The sequence below is a fragment of the Ovis canadensis genome, chromosome 13 (genome assembly GCF_042477335.2).
Source record: "Ovis canadensis isolate MfBH-ARS-UI-01 breed Bighorn chromosome 13, ARS-UI_OviCan_v2, whole genome shotgun sequence".
NCBI lineage: Eukaryota > Metazoa > Chordata > Mammalia > Artiodactyla > Bovidae > Ovis > Ovis canadensis.
Window position 1 is genome coordinate 32,535,929 of NC_091257.1, and position 22,058 is coordinate 32,557,986.

The 22,058-nt window shown below is 38.6% G+C and overlaps 1 protein-coding gene across 12 annotated transcripts in view; it reads left to right on the top strand.

The window, feature by feature from the left end:
- The window catches only part of ABI1 (abl interactor 1), an 85,523-nt gene that overhangs the window by 51,092 nt on the left and 12,373 nt on the right, over nucleotides 1-22,058 (top strand). For 2 of the 12 annotated variants that reach the window (XM_069547303.1, XM_069547304.1), the window contains exons 3-9: nucleotides 8,552-8,728; nucleotides 10,735-10,749; nucleotides 11,484-11,584; nucleotides 12,752-12,892; nucleotides 16,206-16,306; nucleotides 17,095-17,175; nucleotides 20,962-21,138. In XM_069547303.1, the coding sequence (XP_069403404.1) occupies nucleotides 8,552-8,728; nucleotides 10,735-10,749; nucleotides 11,484-11,584; nucleotides 12,752-12,892; nucleotides 16,206-16,306; nucleotides 17,095-17,175; nucleotides 20,962-21,138 (793 nt within the window). The remainder of the gene's footprint in view (nucleotides 1-8,551; nucleotides 8,729-10,734; nucleotides 10,750-11,483; nucleotides 11,585-12,751; nucleotides 12,893-16,205; nucleotides 16,307-17,094; nucleotides 17,176-20,961; nucleotides 21,139-22,058) is intronic. The other 10 variants (XM_069547291.1, XM_069547296.1, XM_069547292.1 and 7 more) reach the window with 6 other exon arrangements.

The window sequence follows — 22,058 nt, forward strand, 5'->3', positions numbered from 1 at the left end:
TCTTGGAATACTGTGCCTGTTCTTTTCTTTGGACCTTCGCCTTCTACACAAGTTGTTTCACCTATTCCTATTTACTTCCCCTTCCCATATTATTAAGGGCTCACTCGACCCTTTAGGAAGAAACCATTAAATTTGGTTTTCCAGCTTTTTAGTCTTTCTTTAGTAACTCCTTAATATGAGTACAGTTCAACCTATTTTTATTCATGCTCTTTTAATTGTCTCTTATCTCTAGGCAGATGTTGTGGTTTCATGCCTCTTGGCCTTTTTTTGTTCTGTTCCTTTTGCTTGTTATCCCTCTCACCTCCACCTCCACCCCAACCCCCCACAGTCTGTTTTCTTCTGTTTGGCCTGCCAAATACAGCTGGCTAAAGTGAGGTTTCTTTTATGGAGTCTTATGATGGTGCTCCAGGAATATTAGTCTTTTTTTTTTTTTTCTCCCTGCTCTGTTTGTGCTTTTTGTGCAATTAAATACTTCAAAAAGTTATACTTAATAACATTCAAAAGAATAAATGTAACATAAAATTTATAACAAAATAAACATGTGCTTCTACCACCAAAGTTTACTAGAAGATGGTCAGTTCTACCTGTGTGCTTCAGTCTACTCCCAGGGAATGTTATTTTCTTGCCCTTTTATAGTTTATCACATGTATTTGTATCCTTAAATAGTTATTGTTTAGTTTTGTTTGGGTTTGAGTTTTATAAAAATAGATTCAGGCTATATGTAGTCAAAACCAAACCCTGTATATAACTTGCTTTTTTAAATTTATGTTTCTACTATTTATCTGTAATTCGTATATTTCATTCAGAGTAGTTCATTCTCATTAATGTAATAGTTCAAGTATAAATTTGCCACTTATTTGCATTTATATTTAATTAATCTGGAATTGGTTTTTCCTTCTAGTGAGTGTGGGGTAGGGGTCCATTTTCTGTGCTTCTGTCTGGCAAACTAGTTGCCCTGTTTAAGTAATGCATTCTTCGGCCCTGTGCAGTCACTGTAAGGTAACAAGGTTCCTTATGATCATGATGAGTTTGTTTCTGAGCTCTGTCTTCTGTTGAATCGGTCTATTTATTTAACTCTATTTAAGAACCCTGCTGTCTTACTTTGGCTTTATAGTACATCTGGTTGATTGTAGTGGTTTCACCTGAGCTTCATGGGGCCAGAGATTGCTGTAAGGGTGCTGCAACCTGCTTCTGCTGCTGCTGCTGCTGCTAAGTCGCTTCAGTCATGTCTGACTCTGTGTGACCCCATAGACGGCAGCCCACCAGGCTCCCCTGTCCCTGGGATTCTCCAGGCAAGAACACTGGAGTGGGTTGCCATTTCCCTCTCCAATGCATGAAAGTGAAAAGTGAAAGTGAAGTTGCTCAGTCGTGTCCGACTCTTAGCGACCCCGTGGACTGCAGCCCACCAGGCTCCTCCATCCATGGGACCTTCCAGGCAAGAGTTCTGGAGTAGGGTGCCATTGCCTTCTCCGGCTGCAACCTGCTAGTCCCTCTCAACTTAGAAGACTCTTGAATTTTATCTTTATTAGAGTTGAAAATTAATTTTCTTTATATCAGACTGATTCTTTTGACTGCTAAAGTGTGAAAGTAAGGAAATTCAAGTGTGAGGAGGAACCAGTCTCCCTGGAAAGGCTGACTTTGGCTTGGTGACCATAATCGTGCCATCATCCAGACGTTTCCGGCCTGTGCCCCTCCTGCCGCTGCCGCATTCACTCACCTTGCCATTTGGAGGGTTATACGCCACTGATCGGGTAGGGAGGTAGACTTTCCTCATTCCCAGTTAGGAGACTGGTGAGGGAGTAAACGCAGAAATTTTTCAGATAATTGGAAATAATGTCCTGAATAGTTCTACAGTGTTTGAGGGAAGTAAGGATTTTTTTTAAAAAAAGATGATTTTAAAGGGAGTTGTGGACACCGTGATATTTGAGCCATTTTGAATTTTTTTTTTTCCCCATGAAGACTGGAAACTGTATGGGGTGTTCTTTTAAGAAGGATTAAGCAGATAGCTTCAGATTTTTTCATTTTGTCTTCTCAAGTTTAGTCTTTTTGGTGAAGATCACAGTGGTTATACTATGGAGAACAGTTGGAAAGAGGCTAGATTGGCTGCAAATGGACCTGTGAGAAGACAGATGCAGTAGCCAGGGTGAGAGATGATAGTAGACTGACTGAACTGAAATGTTGGAAACACATTTCTGTAACCTAAAGGCAAAAGTGACAAGATTTAATGGTACTGGATATGAAGTGAGTTTTAGATGTCTGAATTGTTTAACTTGATAGAGAACTGAAGGAGGAAGTGGGGTTAAGTCAACTCTGTATATTTTGTATATTTTAGTATATTTTGGGCACGTTCATTTTGAGGTACCATTGAAATATCCAAGAGGAACATCACAGGTGTTTGTATGATTCTGTAGTGTAGAAGAGAGGTCTAGGATGGAGAAGAGCTTATGGATGTGTAGTAATTTAGACCTGAATGTGGATGAATTTGTCACGGGCAGGTTGTAAAGGGGAAGAACCTATGGCTAAACCTGGAGGCACCTTATCTGTCAGGTGACCTTGTAAAGGAGACAGAGAATGAGCATCTATGGGATTAGGAGCAAACCAAGGTGATCTATCTTTTTTAATATTCTGATGAAATCTCAAGATTTTCCCTTCTGTGGAGTAATAAGTACCAAAACTTTAATTCCGTATCAAGTAAAATTTAGTTAAAATTTGTACTGGTTAATCCTGTGCTGGACCTGCTAGAAAAGAAAAGTGTTTAAGACATACGTAGGGGTACATGCGGACATGTGCACACACTCATACATACACACAAACAAATTTAGCTAACTCCAGTTTAACAAGTTAGCTCCCTCCATAGTTTCATGGATGTTGGTAGAAGACACAGGATTTCTCAGTCAGAGACGTAAGACTTGACAGGGGCAGGAGCCAGAGTTGTTGGCATCCATGCTGCTTTTCCCAACCCGGAGCTCCATAGACTCTGAGGAGGGTGGGTGACGCTTCCGGATGTGTAGTATAGTCCCTTACAGGAGAGGAGCCCCCCCAGACTTCCATAATGGGCAGAAAGCCTGCCTGACCTTAACCCTGGAGGGAGATGACATCTTTTTGTGCGAGACAGTGAGCAAACCTGCCCGTTGTTCCTGAGGGTGACATTTCTGTCCTTCCTCGCTGTTTACTGTGTAGACATACTTAAAATAGTCTGGGACAAAGAGAGTGCCTCTACCTACAAGATGTACAGAAATGCAATGGGTCCAAGGGTAATTGCCTTCCAACAGTATTCATCCCTGATTTCTCTACCTTCTTGGCTTCTGGCAAAATTTTCTATGATTGACCACCCTGAGTAATCTGTCTGACAGAACCTGGGACCAGAGCCATTGAATTTGTCTCATAAAACATGTAATTCAGTTTATGTACTATCAACATGGTAGCGGAATGAGGCCAAACTGCAATATTGACCTCGGTTTGGCTCCCCAGGGTCCTCGACCAGCCAGCTGAACAAATACTATAACCCTTCAGGGTCTGCTCTAGAGAGCCAAGTGGCTTTCTCTTCAAGTTTCTGCACTGCCTTTCTGCCTCGCGCAAGTACTGCAGGAGGATGCTGTAAAGCACAGCCTTGGCCTGGTCTGCAGGAAGGAAGTCTGGGGCGGTTCTGTCATCCCCAACAATACTGACCTGACCTGAATAGTTGACCCTGACCCGAATGGCTCCAGGGCTGATATGATGTCATTGTTCACCTCAGCTTAAGGCAGGGACTGTTCAAACCACCCTTTCTAATTAGATAACTCCCATTTTAGGATTAAATAGTTTGGAGCAGACTGCACATAATTAACAAATCAGTTATGCCTCTGGGGAGCCCCTCCTACTTAGTCAAGAATAGCTATACTTTGGAGAGGTTGTAGCTGTCTGCGGGTACAGGATCTACTGGTGGTGCTTGCTTAAATGCTTGAGGGTCTCTTAGAATCACCCCTAAAGTACAAGTCACCACATTTCTGGGGGGAGGTAAGTTAATGCCTGACTTCCACTTAAATACTTCTGTAAAGAGTGTCCTCCCCGCCCCCGCGCAGCACAGGTGGGACCTACCGAAGGGAGCACAGGCCAGCTGTTTCTCCAGTGTCCTCTCCTGCACAGGTTGTAGGCATCAGGGCTCCCAGTTCAGTACAAATATTTGAATCTAGTAGTTGTTTTGTTTTGGGAGGATTACCTGAAGGTGGTCAGTCAAATCTGTCTTACTTGTCTATGCCACCAGTGAGGTGGCATTCATCTGCCCCTTGGGGTGACTGAATGAAAAGCTACAGAAATTGGGGGTGGTGGTTGGAAAGACACCTGAAGGAACTGGCAGGTGGTTTGGCTGGAGTCAGCAGGTTGGATCGGGATTGTAATACCATAACATGAAAGAGTGCCTTTGATGCAAGGCACCACTGATGATCTGAAGATGGGGTTAAAGGTCAGATGTAGCTAGTCTGCCAATGGTGGGATATGTGGCGTCTCTCTCCAGGAGACAGATGGGTCTTTCTCCTGGACTCACAGTGTGGGATGCAGTGGTTACCTCTGCATGAGGAACAGTCCTTTACTCTGTGTCTGTTCATGGTGGTCCACGTGTTGACGGATCTGGAATGGTAATGGATCTGCTGCCATTGATGGTGGCCTGGGCAGTGCAGGGTTCATCAGCAGCTGGACTGCAGCTGACCTCGTCAGACCGTGGGCCCTTACCATGGCCATGTGTTAATGACCCACATGTTCTCATCAGCAACTATGATTTGTCTCCACAATTTATATGGCCCATGTTTAAGATGTCAGTCTGTCCTTTTCCAAGTAGCAGACCCAAACAGCTATTCCCAATGGGTACCAGCCTCAGATCAGTAAAAATCTCACAAGGTATATCACAGGGAATATTGGCCAAATCTGTGAGAACATCCTTGAGCTCCGCCCACGGAGCATAGCAGCCATACCCACTTCTCAATTCTGTGTAGCTGGCACTGAGGTCAACACAACGGCCCAGAGAACACCACAGGGTGTCAGCTCAGTTGAATTATTAATGCACCAGGCCCAGGCATCTAGAGGATCCTCTGTGAATCAACGGGCTTCCCTGGTGGCTCAGCAGTTAAAGTGTATGCCTCCAATGCGGGAGACCTGGGTTCAATCCCTGGGTCGGGAAGATCCCCTGGAAAAGGAAATGGTAACCCACTCCAGTATTCTTGCTTGGAGAATCCCATGGACAGAGAAGCCTGATAGGCTACAGCCCACCAGGTCGCAAAGAGTCAACACGACTGGACGACTTCACTTTCACTTTCTATGAATCAACAGCGTTGGTTTAGGTGGCAGTATGGAAGAGACATTTTCCCTAAAGATGTAGCTGCTACTCTTTCATGTAAAGCTGGGATGTCATAGGAGCTAGACTGGCTGCATTCTTGAATACACCAAACCCAAGGGGCACCTCCAATGGAGGCTGCTCCTCTTTCCAGAGGCTCCAGTCAGTAAAATCATCCATGCACAGAAACTTGTACTCAGAGGGGTCCTAAGGATGGTGGACACTGGGACCACTAGGGCTTTTCTACATGCCACTCTTTCCCAGTTGGCATAATCTCCTCCGGCTTTTAAGAGCATTCACCCTGCAAGCATGAAAAATATCAGTACCAACTATACATTTATTGGTGGAAGCACAACAGTAATCCATTGAGTTGGTCCCAAGAACCCCACCCAGAAGGACGCATTAGCTTCTGTTCCCCACTGTGAACCACCCCCAAAGCTCGTAGCTGAAAGCAGATACCCTCTCCTTCCACAGGATGGGGATGTGGGCTCCACTATGTTGATATCAGCCAGCTATAAAACGTCCTGCCTTCCCCAGAGGGATCTCACACACACAGGTATGCTTGGTCTTCAATTTCCCTTGGGGACTTGGAGAACTTGGCCTCACCCTTAATCATCTTTCTCTTAAGGATGTTTGGGGAGGTTGGGAGAGAGCGACTGTGCTCCAGTAAACAAGGTCAGTTTATTTGTTTTGAGCAGTGCTGTGGCTGCGAGCATTTCGGGCCCACCTAAAAGGCCTGCGTTCTGTTTCCTATAGCAAGGTCATCATTGCTGATGGACATCATCCATTCTGTCAGGAACACCTTTATTCAGCAGCTACAGCCATATTACTTTTTGGCGGGGGCCATGAGTTTGTACCCCTTGGTTGACTTGGGCTTGATCTGCACGGTGGCATCATTGTTTTTAGGAGTTCACCTTACATGGGCTCTTGGCTGCTCCATTGTCAGAAGACCAGCTCTGTAATTCTTGCTTGATCTCAACGTAGGACTGGGTGTTTTCTGAAGCTGGCAGGGCTGACAGAATTTAATCTTTGGGTGAGTTTCTCCTTCTCTGGTGAATTAACCTTCATCATCATTTAAAACCCAATTTAGGATGGAAGAGCCTGCAGGACAAATCAGTGCCCTTGGGAGATTGTTTCGGGGAAAGTTTCCCCAAAGGGCCAAAGCTGTCTCACAGCAGGCAGGGCCCACTGTCGAAAATGCCGAGGTCTTTGCCTCATCTCGAATGAATAGAAGGTTGAGAAGACAAACTGCAGGAGGGACTGAGCAGGAAGATAGCCAGCTGTTGCCTTTCTTCTTTAACAAGCATTGTGTGTCCCCTCCGACCCTTCAGTCTCCCAAGCAAACTAGCCAGAGTTCTAGGTTCTCGTGGTCCTGCTTAGAGTCGTTACAGTTTTCCTTCTTTCATGCTCAGTATATATCTGAAAGAATAGCCTCCCTCTGCAGATAAATATTATTAGTTATTTTCGGGGTCCACTGAGTGAGCTTAGTGAGTAGTTGACAGTAGCCAGGGCATCATTCAGGCTGCTGTTTTTGAAACTACTTCCTGGTACTCAGCCTGAAGCTGCTGCCCCAGTTCAGCCTCATTACTAAGCCGTGAAGTAGAGGACCAGACACTGCCTGGGGGACCATGCGAGTTGATCATGTTCACTCACAATTCCCATGGACTTCTCTCAATTTTCATTAGCTATCCTTTCATTCCAACCCAAAAAAGTTTTGTCTTTGTCAGCACTCCATCTTCATTACCGCAGCTTCAAACATTGTGAGGGGTTTGAGATTTTACCCTTTGCAGATGCTCACAAGTTAAGCCAGCCACAATTCCATAGATGTGAGAAGACGTAAGACTCCAGGTTAGAGACAAAGGTCATTATTATGGTCATAGTCAACACTGTGTCAGACACCAGCCCCACTTTCTATAGGATGTGTCCGAGACAGCCAGGTGGTGCCTGGCTGTACACAGTCAGGTGTGTTCCAGGAAAGGAGCTCCCAGCTTAGCGGACCAGCTCTTTTATAATGGGCAGTAAGCCTTCAGACGTTATCTTTGTTATACTGGACAGTAAGCGTGCCTTTTGTGCTTTGAGGAGACACTGTGTCTTCTAAGGCTAGGGAATCAGCATCTCTTCTCACAAGGTGTGCAGAAATACACATAACATTAACCTTTATTTCCTGACAGTCCCCCTCCCCCCCACTTCCACCCCCTTTCAGTTCATTTCACATGCTTCTGTTTTCTCACTGCTTTCTAACTGGTATCATCCCAGTAGTCTTCTCTCTGTCCTCCTGTGCAAGAGGGATCTTTTAGAATACAGACCTGATGATACTGCTCAATTTGAATTTTTTATTGGTTTTTCATTACTGTTGGGACTTTGCTGGTGGCTCAGATGGTAAAGAATCTGCCTGCAATGCAGGAGACCTGAGTTCAATTCCTGAGTCAGGAAGGTCCCTTAGAGAAGGGAATGGCTACCCACTCATTACTATTAGGCCAAAGCTTAAACTGTTGAGTGGTTGTGTAACTTATTTCTCATGTGCTGACTACTATTCAGTTTTGTTTTGTTTTTTTTTTTTTAAATACTGACAGTTAAATAAGAAAAACAAAAACCCACGTTCTTTAAAGCTATAAAGGCCAGTAGTAGGTAGGCTGCAGATGTGTGGGCTCCTTGCTGCCAAATTGTAACCCCTGGTCTTCTCTGGTCTTCTTTTTTTGCCTCCTTAAACCTTTGTCTGTAATATGCTGTTCTTTTTGCCTTAAATAATTCCCATAATTTGCCTGTGTCTGTTTATTTTTTAAAATGTACTTACTCTATTAAAGCCTTCTCAACCTAGTGGGATGTCTTGCTCTGAACACCTTTAGAGTAATTGCAAATAAACTGTGCATGTGTCACTATGGTGGTTACTTCATCTAGTTGTAATTACTGATTTCTTTATCTGGTCTGTATCTCCACAAAACAAAGTGTAGGCGATACAGAGTAGGAACCCTCCCTTTCCACACACACCAGGTCTTTGGGAGAGAGAATCGCTTCCCTCAGAATCACTTTGGAATCAAAACCAATAGTTTAGTTGGTGCTTTTAATCAGCTTTAGAGATTCCATGTTTTGATGTCAAAGATATTAATTTGCTTAATTTTGAAGGGGAGCATGTAGTAGTATTCACTGGAAAATAGACATGTGATACAGTCTTAATATGTGGACATTATATATATTATTTACTCTGCCAAACAATATTTTCTTGCTTTGTTCAAATTTAAAATATAGACTGTGGACATTCATAAAGAAAAAGTGGCTCGAAGAGAGATTGGTATTTTGACAACAAATAAGAATACATCAAGAACTCACAAAATAATAGCACCTGCGAACATGGAGCGACCTGTAAGGTATATTCGGAAACCTATTGACTATACAGTTCTGGATGATGTGGGCCACGGTGTCAAGGTAAGTGTCTTCCTATCGTATTCTCTTAAAAATTTGCAGGCTGTACAGTTTCAGAGTAAACTTGAATACATAGTAGAAACATTTAAAATTATTTGTTAATAATAATGGCTATAGAGCCTGGTTCATAACTTGTGAAGGATTTTCCACATATGTCTTTGTTTTCAAGCTTTGAAAAGATCATGTGATCTAAGGGTTGTTCCATTTTATTAATGGAAACACTGAAGCTTTATAATACATAGGAATGGTGTTTTTAAAGGTTTCAGTTTTATTACAGGAATAAACTGATGAATCATTTCAAAGAGGAATTGGCATCTTACAGACTTTCATTCCTGTGGTATGCGAAGCTTATGATCTACTTAAGGCCTGCAGATAGGGTGGAATAAGAGTTCTATTGTTTTCAACCTGAGAGTCCAGGGAGATGGTAAACTGACTCATCCATAAATGTAAATATTAAGGAAATGAAGTGAGTTTTATTTCCTTAAGATGTTTTATTTCTAAAACGTGCTTGGGGGACATTGAAGTGGGACAGTGAAGTGGAACATTAAGTTGCTAACCAATTACATTTTGAGTTGTAAGGTATAGAGATCATTTCCTTCCAGCATTCCCAACATCTTTGTGTAAATTTACACACACTTAACAGAGGAGCCTGTGCTCCATAACAGGTAAAGGTTACACCATTACACAGTAGCAGAATTCAAGTAGAATTTTTATTCCCAAATAAATTATCCTTACACCCTTTCATTTGGGACTAGTTTATACTTGAATGCTATTTTTTTGTTTTCTCATTCACTCGAAACAGCATATGAGGGAAGATGTTACTTTAGAATAGTATTTAGTGTGTTTTAATGCTATCACATTAATATGTCTTTTCTTCAAAGATAATGAGGCTATTCAAATTTAATTTCTAAATCCAGGTGTGAAATGTAGTGGCAAGGTAGGATTCCAGACATTGTTTAATCTAGATAATAATGAGCCATGTTATTCTAAACAAATGTTAAAGAATACCAAAGTTCTGGCACAGTTTCTAGCAATAAGAATGTGGGTCAAGGTATATTCCATTTTTGGATGCTTTCCTTAATGTTGCTTTTATGGTCACTTGAAAAATGATAAGATACAAATTTAAACGAGATGGAAAGAACTTGAGGAAACCCCTTTTTCCTCAATGTAGAAAAAGACTTCAATCTGGAGATAATTTTCCTTAAGTGGCATGTTGCAAGTAGGCTGCTTTGGACACATTAGTTCTATATATAAGCTGGCCAGGTTTCAAAGATGTAGCCTTCAGGATCAAAGCAGCTTTTTTTCAGTTTTGAATTTTGGTCAGACTTGTTCAGAAGGAAATTTAGAACTAAAACAAACTCTTATCTATTAGTGCTGGCCTCTTTGGATTTGGATTCTTAAGCTTCACATGAGAGGGTTTCCAGACCCTATTTGTTTGTTCCTTAATTAGAATTTGGCTAAGATGTTATGGTGCATTGTAATTTTGTTTTAAACCCTGAGCTGCTAGGTCCTTTTCTGAATTTGGAAGCAACTTGTAGTTTTGGATTTTAACATTTACAGTTGATCACTCTTTAAAATTCTGTACCATTCCAATAATGAAGCATGAGCATCCATTGTCCAGTAGTCTTAAGGTCTGTGCACTGATGCACTGAAATAGCCATACATTTAATGAGCTATGGTGTTTGTATTTAAATCATGGTTTGTTTTTTATCATCCATGATTCAGTTGAATTAGTTTGATAGGATAAAATACTGACCTAAAAAATTACATAATTTGCATGAGATTGATATAATTAAGTGGTGATTTTCTTATGAATATATTACTTTGAATAAATATGAATATGTGATACCTATGAATATTTCCCTACTGCTCGTGGATGTCTTTTCTTTATAAAATACTTGAACTATGACTGGGTAAAAGCTTATTAACATGAATCAAGTAACTGTCCTATCAGATAAGATATCTAGAATTAATTTCTACTTTTTCCCCCCTTTTTTGCCAACGTAAAGTGGCTAAAAGCCAAGGTAAGAGATACTACTTATCACTTGATCCACAGTATTCCTTCTGTATTGATAGAGGCTGCAGAGCCACTAAAACTTGAAAACTTCTCCTATGTCTGTCTGCTTTTTTCCCCATAGGATTTATATGGGTTAAATATACTCAAACCCAGTTCAAATCAGCAACACTTAGCTTGGATGTGTTAATATATCAAAGATATATTGACATCTGCATTATTATAGGAACATTAATTTTGCTAACATTTATTGCTTTGCTCATTTTTTGATAGTTGCCTTGCTTTTATTGACTTACAATTAGGAGGTTTCCCAGACATTACATGTGACTTTGTTACTGAGTTGTTGGGATAGAGGTGATTTTTCAGATGAATATTTTAGCAAGTTGACACTGAGATCTGTAGTTTATATTCATGCACATGTTTCGAAAATTTTCAGGAATCCGAATATTTGAATTGCAGAAAAGTTAGATCTCAGTGACCATGTATAACAATAAAATAATATATAAAATTCAGTAATCTCACCTGTATTTTGCAATTAATTGGCATAAAGGGAGCAAAATAATACGAAAAGCCAAGTGCAAGTGGTATCTTGACTTTTTAAAATATAGTACCAAAGTCTGTTATTAAAGCTGTCTGGGAATCCTTATTTCACATTCTGATATTTTAAAAATAATAATACATGGTGTCAAAACACCAAGAGAACAATTTGATATAAAAATAAAAGCATTTCTTTCCACATTTCAGCATGGAAATAACCAGCCTGCAAGAACTGGCACACTGTCGAGAACAAATCCTCCTACTCAGAAACCACCGAGTCCTCCCATGTCAGGCAGGGGAACGCTGGGGTAAGAACTCAGTTACATCTATGTTCTTCAGATCCAATGAAGGAAATCCAAAATGAATCTGCCTGTTCTGTAATTTCTCTGAGGAACTCTGTACCAGAAAAGTTTTTTGTATGTGTATAAATGAGCAGTCTATTATTTTCCAATTCATTATAAAAATTTTATATATATATATATAAATCTGACCATAAAATGAAATATTTATTAAAATGAAATAACCGGAGGTTTCCATATATATTGTTTTTACATGTATTTGCAATATTTATATTACAGAACTTTGAATAAGTGACCTGTTTTGCATACTTTGGTTTGGTAGCCTGCAGTTCTTCCATTTTCCCCATTTCTGCTTTCCCTGAGACTTGGGAATCTTTACTGGGAATCCTTCTGTGCTTCTGCTGGTCATTTTGGGGTCCTGCATTCTAGAGTAGCTTTGTGAGAAGGCCAGTGCAGAAAGAAAAGATAAGTTTGTGCCTTCTTCCTTCCCAATTTTCAATGCAATGCAAATACTGAACACTTGGTAAGACAGTCCTGAAAGATTATTCACATTATAGTATTCCTTGTTTTTGGTGGAGGGGCGGTGGAATCGTTACTTTATAGTAACAGGAGTCAGTAAGCAACTTTTTTTGTAGGCTCTTAGTTTCTATTTTCATTTTGTGAACCCCTTGCCCCTGAAAAAAAAACATGAAGTTGTTAAATAGAAAAGTTAAAATCATTTATTGAGAAATTAATGGCATCACAACTGGGGCCAGAATGTACTTGCCCCATATATTAATATTCCCATATTGAGGTAGGAATAAATTTCAGAGGAGATATTTAGCTTCCACAATATATAAGGACAGTGCCTTGTGGGTTACTGAGTTGGGAATCATATGTATTTCAAAGTTTCATATTACTGAGAATTTAAAAAATTAAAACTATTATTTTTAGAAATAAGATTAGTTAGAACTTTTACCTTTCTTAGTGGTTTTCCTAAGAAAAGGTAACAGATTTTAGCTTTTGTTAAAGTGACAAAATTCATATGTTCCAATTAAAGCATTTTTTAAAACCAAACTTTAGTATTTAAAAAAAATTGTGTTATGCTTGGTAATAAAAGGATAGTCACAAATTTGGGGGGAAAATACCATTTTATCTTTCTTATCCATTACTCCTTTCTCTATTATGCTTCTTTAGACGAAATACTCCTTACAAAACCCTCGAGCCTGTTAAACCTCCAACAGTTCCTAATGACTACATGACAAGTCCTGCGAGGCTGGGAAGTCAACATAGTCCAGGCAGGACGGCTTCTTTAAATCAGAGACCAAGGACACACAGGTAAATTAGAATTATAGGTAGAGGGCTGTAGAATTATAGGTAAAGGGCTCCTCTGATGCTAACATAGATGGTAAGGTTGAGGATGATAATACTGTATACGTTTCTGTAAAGATTATATCATGACTTCTGTTTAAGATTTTTTAGTATCTATACTACTAGCAGATTGCTAGTATTTCCTCTTTTTGACAAAGGTACATATATACATTTGGATGAAGACTAAAGAATTTTTTTTTAATGGTCATTTAGGAAAAGATCAGGATAACCACTGTGAAATTTTTTGGGTAAATGGTTAAATATCAGAAACTATACAATGAGATTTAAACTTGAAGCTCTGAGGAAGAATTTCTTAGGAGAGTTGATCGACTGTAGAATATGTTGTTATATAAATTGTTTTTTAAAAAGTTCTAGAAATCAACTACCCAGTGGATTTTTCTCCCCTTTATTTTAAAAAATTCATTTTCTTAATTTTTGGCTGTGCTGGCTCTTCGTTGCTCTGCGGGCTTTTCTCTAGTGGAGGAGAGCAGGGGCTGCTCTCTGGTTGCAGTGCACAAGCTTCTCACTGTGGTGGCTTCTCTTATTGCAGAGCATGGGCTTCAGTAGTGGTGGCACGTGGGCTTAGCAGTTGTGGTTCTCAGACTCTGGAGCACAGGCTCAGTAGCTGTGGTGCCATGGGCTTTTAGTTGCCCTGCTGCGTGTGAGATCTTCCCAGATCAGGGATCGAACTTTTATCTCCTGCATTGGCAGGTGGATTGTTTACCACTGAGCCACCAGGGAATCTACCCAGTGGATTTTTAAAAACTTGGTATGGAACATAATGTGCATTTCAGAAAAGGAGATAATTTATTAATATAAAACTTGATGTATTAATACAAACTGAATATAGTCTAGTAACCATCACGCAGATGAAAAAATGGAATAGTAGCAGCAACCCAGAAGTCCGCTTCAGGCCTTTCCCAGTGATTGCTTCTACTTCCCTCCCCCTAAAGTAACTACTTTATTTGGGGAGTACTTTATTGTATACTTTAATTTTTTCATTTAATTTTTACCTCTCACTTAATAACTTGGGCAGGGAACTGCTCTTTACCTTGATTTTTGGTTGGTTTTATTAGAGATATAACTTGTTAAAATTATTTTGAAGGATTCAGTTCCATAGGGTATACCAAGCTCTTAAATGCTATGTAATTGTTATTTGTTGTTGTTATTCCTGTTAGTAAATAAATTATCATATTGATGTCTGAAGTTACAGTATCAGTTACAGTATGAATTCAGTGAGGACCAAAATTGTTTTTTAAATTGTTTCTTTATATGTTTATTATTGAATTATTACATCAAAGCATGATTCTTCTCTGTAGTGGCTGTAGTAATAGTTTAATCATATTCAACAACTAAGTTACTTCATTATACTAGGGATATATACCAGTGAGATACAGTTCTTTTTTTCAGGAATTTGTTCTATTAGAATAGGGATCAACAAACTTTTTTATCAAGGGCCCGATTTGTCATTACTTTAGGATTTGTGGTCCATATGGTCTCTGCTGCAGTTACTCAGCTCTGTCATGAGAGCAGCCACCAGCAGCACGTAAATGAATGAGCATGGCTGTATTCCAACAAAACTTACTGAAATTTGAATTTCACATAATTTTAACGTGTCATAAAATATTACTATTTTGATTTTTTCCAACTAATTAAAATATTAAAAAGTGTTCTTAGCTCATGGGTTATAAAAATCAGACTATGGGCCAAATTTGGCTTGTAGGCTGTAACTTGCCAACCTCCATGTTAGAAAAAGGCATACAGATTAGTTAATCATACAAGCACATAAGTGCATCTGTCTGTTATATGGTGGTGGCACAAAGCAGAGTATTGACTAGCTTGGGAGGAGGGAGGCCTTCAAATCAGACTATTTTTGTTATAGAAATATTTTTTCCCTTCTGTTAGTATGTGACAGTGTAATTATAGAGGGATCATATTGAAGAAAATAAATTAATCTAGACAGTGCAGATTATTACTCTGCTGGGTTTCTGGGCCTATTGAACCAATGATGTTGAGTTAAAAATATAATATGGAGCTTCAGGCTACATAGGTACATATGTATATTTGCATATGTGTCCATGTGCGCTCCTAAAAGGAATCAACCCTGAATATTCATTGGGAAGACTGAAGCTAAAGCTCCAGTACTTTGGCCACCTGATGCAAAGAACTGACTCATTGGAAAAGACTGCTGCTGAGAAAGATTGAGGACAAAAGAAGAAGGTGGTGGCAGAGGATGAGATGGCTAGATAGCATCACTGACTCAATGGACATGACTGAGCGAATTCAGGGAGATAGTGAAGGACAGGGAAGCCTGGCATGCTTCAGTCCATGGGGTCACAAAGAGTCAGACATGGTTTAGCAACTGAACAACAATATGTCCACTCCACATTACTGAAACTGGTCAGTGTGAGGTTGAATACCTAAAGGGACAGTAAGTCCACAGAAGTTAAAATTTAATAGTATCTACTATTCTAGAATGTTCCTTGGTGAAATTTCATTACTGTCTTCTTTCTCATTTGCTCATTTTTCCAAAAATTTCCCTGTCTTACTACCATTCTTTGAGATTAATTAGAGGTTTGCATATTAATTTCAGACTAAGGTTGGTTACCATTTTTATGAACTTCTATAGCATCTTTTGTGGCTTCCATCCCACTGTTTTCAATGTCTGTTTCCCATTCTCAACCAGGAGTTCCATGACAGTGTAGTTCATGTCTGGTTTGTTCACTGCTGTTTATACTAGGTTTTACATCCTTGCTGATTCATTGTATATGAGATTGTATTGGTCATTCGTTTCTCAATGATCTCTTACAGTTCTGAGTACTATATGATTATATTGGTTTTTCAGTAGATGGAGAAACATAGTGAAATACATGGATTTCCCTGTAGCTCAAACAGTAAAGAACCTGCCTGCAATGCAGGAGACCAGGGTTCAGTCCCCGGGTTGGGAAGTTCCTCTGGAGGAGGGAATAGCAATCCACTCCAGTATTCTTGCCTGGAGAATTCCATGGAGAGAGAAGCCTGGCGGGCTACAGTCCGTGGGGGCACGAAGAGTCGGACACGACTGAGCAACTAACACACACAGTGAAACACAAAAACCACTTCAGGCATTAGAGTTAAAATTTGTATTGGCCAGTCACAACGTTTCTTTCTGTGTAAGTGTGTGTATACATATGCATACACACATCCATCATTAATAGTGTCTGCTGGCTTTGAGTTGATTGCATTTTTTGGAGGAGTCCGTAGAATTGCTGTTTTCATGGTGTTTCTCTCCCTCTTGCAGTGGAAGCAGCGGAGGAAGTGGCAGCCGAGAGAACAGTGGCAGCAGCAGTATTGGCATTCCCATCGCCGTGCCTACACCCTCACCACCCACCATTGGACCAGGTATGTCATCCCCTAATCCACTGTCATCTGTGGTAGCATTTATGAGCTTTATTATGGAAGTCTGAAGCAATTTAGTTACATTAGTTTCTCCTTACTTATAAAAAAAGCATATTAAATAACTTTGGGGCCATTTTGCTTTAGAAATACTTGGGTACTAGTCAAGAATGATAATTACTATTTCAAGAGCAAACCAATATTGTTGATAATTCAACTGAAAGATCAGTGTCTTTAATGTGAATTATGCATCGCTGAACTTTGATGTTGCCTTGTAGGCTGGTAGGTGTATCAATTCTGGGATAGCTGGTTGTGACTTTCCTGCTTTTATGTATGATAATCGATATATACATCAGTAAACGCTCTGAATGTAACATGGGATTAAACTAAGAAAAGCTCTTTTACTTTTTAGATTATATAAAAATTTAAGAAATCATAGTAGAGCTATGATTAGTCCCTTGATTGTTTAGTAAATGAAAGGAAGACTTTTTGTTGTTAAAATATGCATTTGAAAAATGAGTTCGATAATCAAAACTGGGAAAAATTCTTAGTTTCTCAAGGATGTTGAAAAAGGAGTAAAAGCTACTTATAAAAACAGGCATATTTTATAGTTAATGAAAATGTGAACTCAGTGACCTTTTTACCTTGTAAAATTCTTATTCTTTAACATGCTTTGCATATGGGTGTCTTTCTCTGTTTTTTTCTTCTTTCCAAAGCATTGTACTTTCTTACTGTTTCAGAATGATTAGTTCTCTTTCTTGCACTCTGACCTGAATTATAAACTATCTTATTAGAAAACATTTCTGTCCTCCCTCCTTCTGGAGCTCCACCAGCACCACGTCTTCCACCTCCCCTCCCCGCGAACACTGTGATGGGTGAGGCTGCATAACCACTGGAGTGGTTTAACTGACTGTGCCTAGTTCATAGTCAGCTCCTGTTAGACGGTTAGCTTTTGTAGTAGTTATTAGGCTGTAGGTGGTAGCACAAAGTTTAAAGTAGTAAGTCTAATTTAAACTAATTTCTCCTTGTGAAAGGCCTCTGAAGTTATTCAGAAACTTCTCTGTGATGTCAAATGTGTCTCTGCCTTGTTTATAACCAAATTAATGTGGTTTAGCTTTTGTTTTGTTTAGATCTTTCTAGGAATATTATAGCAGTGATTGTTCAAAAAAAATTTTTTTATTAGTGACGCAGTATTTTTTTAAAGTGAGACTTAATTTGGAACTCCCTGGTGTATACAACAGTCAAAGGAGTGGGGTGAAGGTGGAGGACAGGAAGAAGAAAAATGGAAAAGAGAATGATGTGTAGGGTGCTCTGAGGCTTTCCTGTGGCTCACAGTTGAAAGACTCTGCTGTAGTCAAGGATTAATGGCATCTGAGGGTGCTGTGAAAACATTTTTATCAATAAAATACATTTAAATTGTTCCCAGGTTGAGGGAGACTGGATTGAACATATAGGAATTCCAAATATAGACTATATAAAACCATTCAGCCTAGAAATGCACAGTAGCATTTGGGCGGAAATGGATAAACAACTGTCTCAAATAATGGAGCTTAGGTGAAATAAAAACATCTAGCATCTTCTTTTAAAAACACTGGCACTTGTACTCAAAAGAAAAGGAAGTAATAAATAAAGGCCCTAGTAATAGAAGTTGTTGGCAGAAAGTTCATGTGGAAAAAATAATGCCCTCAACCTAATTAATAATCAGGAAGACAGAAAATAAAAACCAGTGGATACTATTTTATAGCTACTAGATAGGTAAGCATGTCGAAGTCCCCGAGTACCAAATGTCAGTGAGGATGTGCAGTAACAGAAAGGTACATTGCTGGTGGCAGTTTATTAGTTAATATGCTCCCTTTAGAAAGTAATTTGTTGTTACTCAGTCAAGTTGAACCAGGTTTCTTACCTTAGATATATCAATTTAATTTCTAGATATTTCCCCTAGAGTACTGGTTCTCAAACTATAGATATGTGACTCCTGGGTGTTGCCAAAATCCTTTCTTGGCGTTTTTGAGGTTAGAATTATCTCCATAATAATACTAAGACTTGTTTGCCATTTTTATTGTCATTCTGGTACAAGGACACAGTGGAATTTTCCAGAGGCTACATAACATTTGATAGCATCATTTTTGACAGCTAAAGGAACATGTATTTGTATATTCATGTGTTTTAAAGATAAATCAGTTTTAATTTCTAATATGGTAATTACCTATTCCTGTAACTCACTTCAATAAAAATTTTTTGAGGTTCTCTAATTTTAGAGTGGACCCTAAGACCAAAAAGTTTAACCACCACTGAATTAGAGCAGTGGCTTCTGAAATATGATTTCCAGATCAATAGCATCATTGTCGTGGGAGCTAGTTAAGAATGTAAATTCTCAGGTCCCATTCCAGACCTCCTCATTCAGAAACTGAGACTGGAGCCAAGCAGCTTGTATCACAATAGGCCCTTAAGATAAAATTCTGATCAGTGTTTGAGAACCACTGTTTTCAGAGAAACTGAGGAACCATATTTAGGAATGTTCATAATGGTGGTATAATAATAGCAACAATCTGGATGCAATTCAAATGTCTAACAGTGGAATGGATAAGTAATTGTAATTGTAGCATGTTGGTATGTAAATAAAGCAAAAAAATGAATGATATATTGACATACTTATCAATGTGAATGAATCTTAAAAAATATAAAAGGAAAACAACAAACCAACAGAATATATAATCCTATATAATCAAATATACAAATAATATTTATATATAAACAGATTATATAACCATTGTAAATAGTTATAATATACATTAGTATATGTATTATTTATATATACATAGCATATATAATTATATGTACATCAGTCAACATACCCTTTAACATTATGACTTATTTCATAATAAAATACTAAATTAAATTCTAAAATTGGCCTGGTTTGGAACTATATAAATAGCTCTATCTGGTTTTCAGTCACCAAAAAAAAATAACCTGGATTTTATGTAGTTTTTATATAAGTCACGGAGAAGGCAACGGCACCCCACTCCAGTACTCTTGCCTGAAAAATCCCATGGACGGGGGAGCCTGGTAGGCTGCAGTCCATGGGGTCACGAACAGTCGAACACGACTGAGCGACTTCACTTTCACTTTTCATGCATTAGAGAAGGAAATGGCAACCCACTCCAGTGTTCTTGCCTGGAGAATCCCAGGGACGGGGGAGCCTGGTGGGCTGCTGTCTTTAGGGTCACACAGAGTCGGGCACGACTGAAGTGACTTAGCAGCATATAAGTCAAAGAAATACAAAAAATAATTTTAGGATTTCTATTAAAAATGGTTAAAGGATTACCTCTTAGCTCCTTGGAAAACTTAGCTATCCAGAATTACTCATTCTCAAAGGCATTTGAATAGACAGTTATCTTAAAAGTGTGTCTCTGTTTAGAAAATGAGTGTGTGGATGATTTAATTAGTGACTGCCTATGGCTTGGGAGCTCCAAAATGTTAAATATTAGCACTTCTTCTAATGAACAGCCTTTGCTGTATGATTTTTCTAGTAATTTGTATGGCCTCTAGGAGAGGTTAAATGAAATGACTGAATGAAAAGAAACCAGGATTCTGCCTTTTTATTTCTTCAGTTGTGGTTAGATGTTTGGGAGAATGATACAAATCCTGAAGTTGCCTGGAAGGTATAGTTAACTTTAGAGGCTTTGAACTTTATATTAACCTTTAAAATTTTAAACTTTGAAGATGTTGGTAAAGATGACATTGAATAAAATTTTAAGTATTGTTAATACTTTAGTTAGTTTAAATATGCTTGAAATTACAAAAGAAAAGATTGCTTTTGATGTACTATGGGGGAAAAAAAGCCCTCCGAATATGTGGGGAAAGATAGTGGATTTTCTACCCAAAGCTGCCTTAAAATGTCCTTATTTTACAGTCTTAAAGTTTTTTTCAGTTTTATCAGTCACAGAAATTTAAGTGATAGGGTAAAGTGTGGAATAAGTTTGGTGATATACAACAAAGCTGACATAGGTGCTTTGAAGCTAGAAATTGTGCTTCTCTTAAAAAAAGATTCTACCATAATATGCATTGATAATAACTGCTAATACAGTAAACAGTCAAATAAATATGCTAGTAAATGTGGAAAATAAGCTTACCTGTTTAAACTTTATAATTTAAGTGGATTTGGCTGGCTAGATTCTTAGACTGTGTTTCTGTAGACTTGCCAATGAAAAAGAAGTGTACAATCTAGATACTAAGGTATTCACATCTAAAAACTAATGCTTTTCACCTCAGACTGTCATTTGGTACTTATCTTGTGGGAGAGACACAGTTGACATATAAAAACTATACATTCTGAAATAACAGAGAAAAAGATTATACATTTTATTAGCAAAATACCACTTGGGATTATGCTAAATTAAAAGGCTAAAGAATGTTTGATACTTAACTTTTGCACTTTCCACACAGTATCTGTTTTTTTCTGCTTTTTTGTAAGTTTTTGTAAGTTCAGAGATAGAGCTATTCGTGCTGTATCTTTACTTTTCTCTTTATTTTGTGCTGTGGACTTTAAAAAGTGATAAAAAATGTTTCTTGCTGAGAGTCTGCTTCTCTTTGTTCTGCCATTGGAGGTTACCTGCGATGCTCAAGTTCTTTGTTGGTTGCCTTTGACTAATGCTTTCCAGCAGCCCCGGGCTCAGCTCCTGGTTCCCAGTATGGCACAATGACCAGGCAGATTTCTCGGCACAACTCTACCACTTCCTCGACATCTTCTGGTGGATACAGACGGACTCCCTCTGTGACGGCTCAGTTTTCTGCTCAGCCTCATGTTAATGGAGGTCCACTTTATTCTCAGAATTCAAGTAAGCTTGTGCTTAGCAGGCGCACGCAGCAGTGGAGCTCCTTTTGAAGGAAATTATTTTAAATTGTTCTTGCCAGTGATAGACAACAATTGAAACCGTGTTATTTCATGTTTGTTTTAAGAAGTTAGACCGACCTTGAATCATCATTTTAAGAATAATTGCTTATCACTTTCAAAAACTTCCGATTCACTTAGTATACTGTAAATGGAACTAAAGAGGAAAAACTCTGAAATGAATTAAGCTGAAATTAAAAAATAATACAGTTTGATAACAGTAAAATTAAAAATATTGTGACAATTTTTCTTTTCAGTAATTATAACAAAATTGCTGGCTATCACTTTTAAGCTTGTTAACCTATACTGAAATGAGTTCCAAACCATTAAAATCCATTCTTGATGCCTGTTTATTCTGTCTCTAATAATTATAACAGTGGGGAGGACTTTCTTTTGACAAATCCTTTCTGTTCACTTCAGATTGCACATCTCAACACTAACTGCAATCAGTGTTTAAAGGCTGTTAAGATTAGAAAATAACTTTGACATAAAATGTGAAAAAGTTCCAGTTGCTTAGAGTGAGTAGTCATTAATTTCACTTTCCATATCAGGATGCTCAATCCAACCAGGAGAAATCGGAAATGAGCCAATTGTTCAGTATTTGTTACTGGCTTGAAAACCAGACACAGACTGAAACATGCTTTCTCATGTGGTTTTTCTGGCTACTTTCTGGAGCTGCATGTTATTTTATGTTACCTAGAAAATGCTGAATACTCCATATTTACCTAAGAAGTTGGGCTTTAAATTCTTTTTATTTATGATGCATGTTTTCAACAACTGTTTTAAAATAGAACTAAATTCTCTCTTTTTTTTGGTCAAATTTTAAAGACTTAATTGTGGTTATAAGCAAAAAGCCTTCTAAGAATT